Source organism: Pteropus vampyrus, unplaced genomic scaffold (assembly GCF_000151845.1).
Source record: "Pteropus vampyrus isolate Shadow unplaced genomic scaffold, Pvam_2.0 Scaffold464, whole genome shotgun sequence".
Taxonomy (NCBI): Eukaryota; Metazoa; Chordata; class Mammalia; order Chiroptera; family Pteropodidae; genus Pteropus; species Pteropus vampyrus.
Genome location: NW_011889245.1, coordinates 87,499 through 94,160, shown reverse-complemented (window position 1 = coordinate 94,160; position 6,662 = coordinate 87,499). Strand labels below are relative to the sequence as shown.

At 56.7% G+C, this 6,662-nt stretch overlaps 1 protein-coding gene across 1 annotated transcript in view; it reads right to left on the bottom strand.

Annotated features, from left to right (window-relative positions):
- Nucleotides 1-6,662, bottom strand: part of LOC105306913 (CUB and sushi domain-containing protein 1-like) — a 185,200-nt gene that overhangs the window by 112,485 nt on the left and 66,053 nt on the right. Inside the window, exons 15-16 of the mRNA XM_023524454.1 lie at nt 5,610-5,728; nt 2,327-2,420 (exon numbers count right to left, since the gene is read on the bottom strand). Coding sequence (XP_023380222.1) covers nt 2,327-2,420; nt 5,610-5,728 — 213 coding nt within the window. The remainder of the gene's footprint in view (nt 1-2,326; nt 2,421-5,609; nt 5,729-6,662) is intronic.

Here is a 6,662-nt window from a genome sequence, read left to right as displayed (position 1 = left end):
TCACCACGCTGTGTGTTTCGTCTCAGGCCTGTTTATCCTACACGGGACGCTGGCACCTTTGCCCCCGTCACCTGTTTCGGCCACTTCTACTCCTGATACAGGGACACCAGTGACGGTCATTCCACATGGCACATTTCAGTCAGGTCACGAGCGGATGTCCAATGAGTGGCAGAGTGTGTGACTGTGCTGGCCGCTGACCACGTGCCGCCTGCCGGGCTGAGCAAACACATCGCATCCCTTATTCTCACGATGCCCCTGAAAGGCTGGTGACATCATCACCCAGCTCTACAGACAAGGAAACCGAGCCTGAGGAGGTTAAGAAATTTGCCTGAAGGGACACGCCTGGTGGCCAGGACAACGGAATGCTGATCCGGCTCTGTCCAGCTCCAGCTCCCACGGGTTAACCGGGGTGTGTCGCCTTCAAAACTCTTTTCGATTTTGGAATGCGCTAACTGTGACCACTTTGTCCCCAGAGGTCCTGGTAGTGACGATGGGTGTGAATGTGAGTTCCCCACCTTGGTCCCTCGCGCTCGGTGTCACCGCAGCCGAGCTCTGCATGTAAAGACACACGACTGATTTATAAGAACACGCCCAACAGCACGGGCCGAGGCAGACGATACGCCAGCCTCTGACCATCTGCGACCTACTGCAGTGGCAAACTGCTTGTTTCAAACCGACGATGCAGATGACGCCACGCCCTTCCGGGAGGTCCCCAGTGGAAGGCTTTCCTCCCGGTCTGGCGTGACTCACGAGGCCAGATAATTTTGGAAGCCCTTTCAGAGACGCCTCAGCATCTGCAGCGGAGTCTATAAAAACTTGTCGAGGGAGCAAAGCTCTATCTGTGAAGGGTGAATGTGACCTGAGGAAAAATCTAATCATCTTTATAAACTCAAGTCTACTAATTGGCCCAACTTGGGAATCATAGCCTGGGTTTTGACATTGTGTGAGTTAAAAACGTAAGCTAAAAAAATTAAATGATGTACTTCTGTGAGATGAAGGGGCAACCCCAGCAAAGGCCTGGACACCGACCGCTGACGTTCAGCTAGGGTCACGTCTCAGGCGGCCTCTCCGTGGGAGGAATCTCGGACACGGACAGGCAGCTGGGCCACCTTCGCGGAGGGTTTTGCGTCTGTGGATTTGACCAACTACGGATTGAAAGTATTCAGAAAAAAATCCTAATAAGTTCCAGAAAGCAAAGCTTGAATTTGCCACGGGCCACAGTGAACGCAGGGGTGTCCTGCCGTGGCCGCTGAGCACGGGCAGGGTTATGTGCGAACACTACGCCAGGGCAGAGGGGGCTCTTAGGCATCCTTGGGTTTGGTGTCTGTGAGGGGCCCTGGAACCGGTCCCCACAGCCACCAGGGGTGGCAGTACGTGTCCCAGTTAGTGTGTGAGCCCGGAGCCTATCGATTTTGTCGAAGACACACGGTGGATCCGAGTGGCCACCCTAAAGCGATCAAGCAGTGACTGCCCGTCCTTAGGGCGCCCATGACTCACAGTGGCCGTCCATACGTACGCACGTCCCGCCACAGGGAGGACAGGTGTGGGACTGGCCTGTCAGTGACAGAAGCATGAACACGAATGTGAAATGAAGGAGATTTTATAAAACGCCCTCCTGTCTTGAGTATAATGTTTATCTAAAAAAAGGACGAGATGACTGGCAATTATAAAACGTAAACGTCCATGTACGATCAGAGTGGAGGGCTGAGGCAGCCAGGCGTGAGTAGTGGGCGCAGAGCCTGGGTGACAGCAGTTGTCACCAACACGGGCCGGCGGTCGGCGTCGCGCAGGCAGGTCTGGGGCCAGACCCTGGCGCGTCTCCTGTCACACAGACAGTGACAGCCTAATTCCGTGCGCATGGCGGCACCTGGGTACCACGTAATTTTTCTTTTGCTCATTTGAAAAACAAGAACCACCTGCCGACAGAACTCCCGAGAGACGTCCGCCGGCCTTTTGCCGTCGTGACATTTAAAAAACTCTGTCAACAGACTTGTTCACTTTCTGTTTGCTCACTGCTACCCTCAGGGTGTCCTCGCCATCGGAGGAAGCCCCAGGGGACGCTGCAGGCCCGTGGTAAGCAGAACGTCGAGGCTTTCGATGAAGGCCGGGCCGGCGCCCCATTGCCCGTCCGGCCCCAGGCCCTGACACGGCAGGAGCCCCGACGTGGGGGACACCTGCAGTAGGGTGGTGGCCTGTGGGGGCCGCTCGCTGAAGGGCGCCCAGCAGGAGGAGCCTCGTGGGCCCAGCGCCCCGTGGGGAAGCCATACACGCCCCCCGTGATGCCGGGCCACCCTGGGAGCCCCCGCCCCCGCCCCCCGCGACCCGCCAGGCTGGCAGAGCTCGTCCCTACCTGTGCAGAGCGGGGGCGGGAAGTTCCAGCGGCGCACGGTCCCCGGCATGCAGGAGATGTGGGCTCGGCCCTGCGAGAGAGACAGACGGAGGGAAGCGGGGCTGAGGCCCGGCTCGGCACTGGGCGCCTGCGCCGGGGCCGCGCGGCCTTTCCCCGGCGCCTCCCGCGCTCGGCTGCCCGAGCGAGGCGCTTTCCAGCAGTTCCGAGACCTGTTTCTACTGCCGCTTGTTCCCGAGTCACCTCGTTTTTAAAAAGAGACCAAAAAAAGCCACCGAATGCCTTTCCGCTCTAACCACCTTGCCACGTGCCCCTCGGCGGCGCGGTCCTGGCCGGCTCCCGCCCGACGCTCCTGGACGGGCCGAGCAGAGCCCTGCTTTCTGCTCCGTCTCGTTCTGTGCTCGTCGCCGTCGGAAGCGACCGCTTTCGCTCCGAGAGGCCGAAGGAGATGAGAGAGCTCTGGGCGCGGACCGAAGGGTGGACACTCAGAATCGCGGTCGGCTCCTCCTTCGCCGCAGTCAAAGGACACTGGGCGTTCGCTCGGGTTCCAGACGGCCTCGCGAGCCGTCGAGTCAACGAAATTAATCCTCGTCCCTCGGATCTCTTTATCCGTCAAATATATGAGGTTTCCAACTCCCGGCCTACACAAAATCTGCTCCATTATTCCTCCTAAAAATCAGAGCAAACGGTTAAATTTCCAGACGTTTTGTGCTGAAGTAGCTCGTAACAGTGAGGAGAAGGCAGAACCTGGGCCCCTCTGGGATGGACTACGGTTCCCTCGTGGCGCCTCGGTGGTTCTATCTGCCGTGCGCACCTCTCGTGCGAGTTTCCAGTCACCGCCCACGACGGGCGTAGCGGCGACGGCAAAACGGATGTGTAATTCACGTCGAAAATCCCGGCCAAGACTCGCACTGACGCGGTTATCAACGGCAAGCCGATTCCCGAGGCTTAGAAACAGTTCGTGCTCAATTCATCCGCCACAGAGGGCGCTTCCTCGCGCTGCCCGAGACTGTCACGAGCCGTTACGGTGAAGGAACATGACACGTATTTGTAAAGCAGACGTCGCGGACGCCGTTCCTGCTGACGTCCGCGCTGTGCACGCTCACCCTCGGATCCGTCAGACGGGGTTCTTCCGGAATTGTGCAGAAACAAAGTCAGAGGCCTTCAAGGTATCTACTGGTGACCAGCGATGAAATGGACAGTTATTACCAAGTGAGGTCATAGTCTTCTACTGTTTCTGACACAGATTTTATATGACGGGATTCGAGCTGAAATTTTCATAATGAACCTAAAACGAGTCAGAACCCTGTGTATTTTACTTACTCGATTAAAATGAGAATTTTCTTCTTTCATATTTTGGAAGGACAGTAAAACAAGTCTAGAGATGGAAATCGTAAATCATGCACACACCAGGCTTCACTTTCCCTGTGCCAGCCTGCGGACCTTCCACCACGTCCGCATGTGTCACCAGGCACGTACGTTTACAGACATTTGCGCATAAACTCTAAAGGAGTATGCTCCCCATGGAGCGTATATAATTTATGCATGCTGTCACTCCAAGTATATTAACAGTTTACCAAAACCATCAATTATTAGCAATTAAAAAAAAGAATTTTTTTTTTTTTTTAAGTTATGTGAATGACAAACAGCAGCTGTGAGCTCAAAGCTTGACCTTGTCTGTAATGAAGAAAAAAACCTAAGTTTGCATTTGAAAACCAGAGCCGGCGGTGGCCTGACGGGCTCGGCAGATGCGTGCGCCCAGGCCCTGTCTCTCAGCGGCACACCGAACCATCCACTGCAAGGATGGTCTTTCGTAAACACACTTCTTACATTTCCTTCTCTGAGGGCTGTAGAAGTTCCACAAATGGAAAGATGCTCAAGCAACTGCCAAGGGACATCACACACGCAGGACAGATGGACGAGAGCTGGTGTCAGAACGTGGGCGTCTGGGGCGGACGAGAGACGATGTGATGAACGTGGTCGAGTCAGTCGACGTCACGCAGAAAGGCAGAAGCGCGCGTGTCGTCCTGTGAGTGACCGCCCGGGCGGAGCCTCGCGAGCCTGTCCTGTCGCCTTGGTCTGCAGAATCAGGTACGCTGGCCCCCGCGCGTGGGTCCCCTGCGAGGCTGGCAGAATGTTCGCTTAGCGGGGCCGCCCTGAGTGTGTGGGCTGCCGGCCGAAGTCTGCCCGTCGTCCCGTGGAGACCGCCAGGGGCTGGGGCGGCCCTGAGGCCACGCAGCGTCGACGAGGCCGATTTGGTGACGGTGCCTCTGGCTTCCTCGCTGTGTGTGAGGACATCGGTAACGGCTTTCGCTTGCCGCAGGGCGTCGGGTGTTACGCTGGTGGCATCTCCCAGCATATGGTCCGGGAGATGCGTGAGCCGCCAGGTGCCCGCACCCGAGGCTGGCCGAGAGCGGCGCGGGGTCTGACGCGTGGGCTCCGTGGGCACAGGCCGCCAGCACCGGCGTCTGTCAGCGGCTGCGGTTGCGGCCGGTCTCAGTTCTGCGGGAGACTCGGCCCGACGCGGGTTTGGAACCTGAGCGACACATCAGCGCCGTGTCTCGCCGGCAGAGCACACGTGGCAGAGCGCCCCACGGTCGCGGGAGCCGAGGTGACACCGCAGGAGGCCTGCGTCCTTCTCCTGGGATTGGGGCCGTGCGTGCCGGTACCGCGCTTTGTGGCCGACACGCGCCTCGGGGAAGCCACCAACCAGCCCGGCAGCGAGCTCACGCGTGGTTAAACAGGAAATAAGCGGCAGAATGGCTAACGTGGCCACGCATTAGTTCGTGACGTTTATTAAAACTTTTATATGAGAAACTTTCCTATGTTAAAAAAAAAAAAAAAACAAACCTACAACAGGGCTGTAAAAACTTCTGCCTCCTACTTCCTGCCGTGGCTTGAACCTGACTTTGGAGCGGCCTCCGTGGCCGGCTCAGAGCGGGACGCGCGGGCGCGGGACCCAGGCCAGGACACGCAGAGGCCGTGTCGGCACGAATTGCACCCGCGAAGCCCCTGGGCGAACACGCGTCTCAAAACAAAACAATTAGGAAAATTAAACGCTCGACCGTGAAGCCGCGCCCTGTCCTCGCGGAGCTGTCTCCGCGTCGTGACGAAGGTCACACCGGGCAGGGGTTGGCACGGCCGCTCACGTGTACGGACCGGGTCAGAGGACCCGAGATGGCCCTCCAGCCGCAGCCCCGGGGCGGCTGGCCGACGGGGCCCGCGGCGTCCCCCTCGGGGACCCGGGACGCGGAAGGAGTACCTGCAGCGTGTAGCCGGCCTCGCACTGGAAGGACAGCACGTCGTTGGCCAGGTACCGGTCGCCCGTCCTGATGCCGTGGCTGGGGAGGGCGGGCTCCTGGCACGCCGACAGCCCCACCGCTGTGGGAGGCAAAGGGACACTTAGCAGCCGCGCCACACGGACGAGCCTCCCGCTCGACCCCTCCGGCAGGCAGCACAGACGTTCACTGTCCTCGTATCACACCGAAAAGATTTTAGGTGACGTTGCGTCAGACAGCAGCTCGTTCTTAAACGTTTACTTTGATGTTTATTTCTTTTTATTCTATTTCTTTTTAAATATTGTTTGTTATTTCTTCAGATAAAATGTGTTACTTCCACATTTAATGTAAAACACTTCAATTCTAAAGCGTACACAATTCGAGCCTCAGGAATTATGTTTCTTAGTATATGACTCTGCTGTCTGGTTTTTTGTTTTTCATACTTAGCAGTCTTCACGAAAAATGTTAAGTGTGAACCTGGGAAATTCTACTCTTTCAGAGAAACATGAGAACAAATATTTCATATTCAAGATCTCTCCTTCTCCCTTTCCCTCTCTCTCTTAAAAATTTCAAAAACATTCTCGCGAACAGTCTATTCTTGGGTACACAGGACCGACACTTACAGAGCCCAAGGCCGTGACCAAGCACTTCCCTAGAGGGACTGGCCTTCAGTTAAGACACTAACATTCAAAACACATATCACAGAGCATGGGAATTCTGCCTAAAACATCAGATAAATGAATCCTAAGTGCTATTTAACACTGATAGCGACATATGTCAACCCTCGTCACACCAATAAACAAAATATGCAGAAATGGCATTTCAGAGACTCAGCAGGCGTTGGAAATGGTGCCGAGGACTTGGTGGCGTGAATAATCTCTTCTGCCGTTTCGGAGGGTCCCGCCTCACGCCTGGGTGCCCTGGGTTCCCGGCGAGGCTGACGGCGTCCGCAGCCTTGGACTTGCACCTCGTCCCCGTCCCCAGCACCAGTGGACCCATCACTGACCGCATCAGCTCACGGCCTGGGGCGCCCCAGG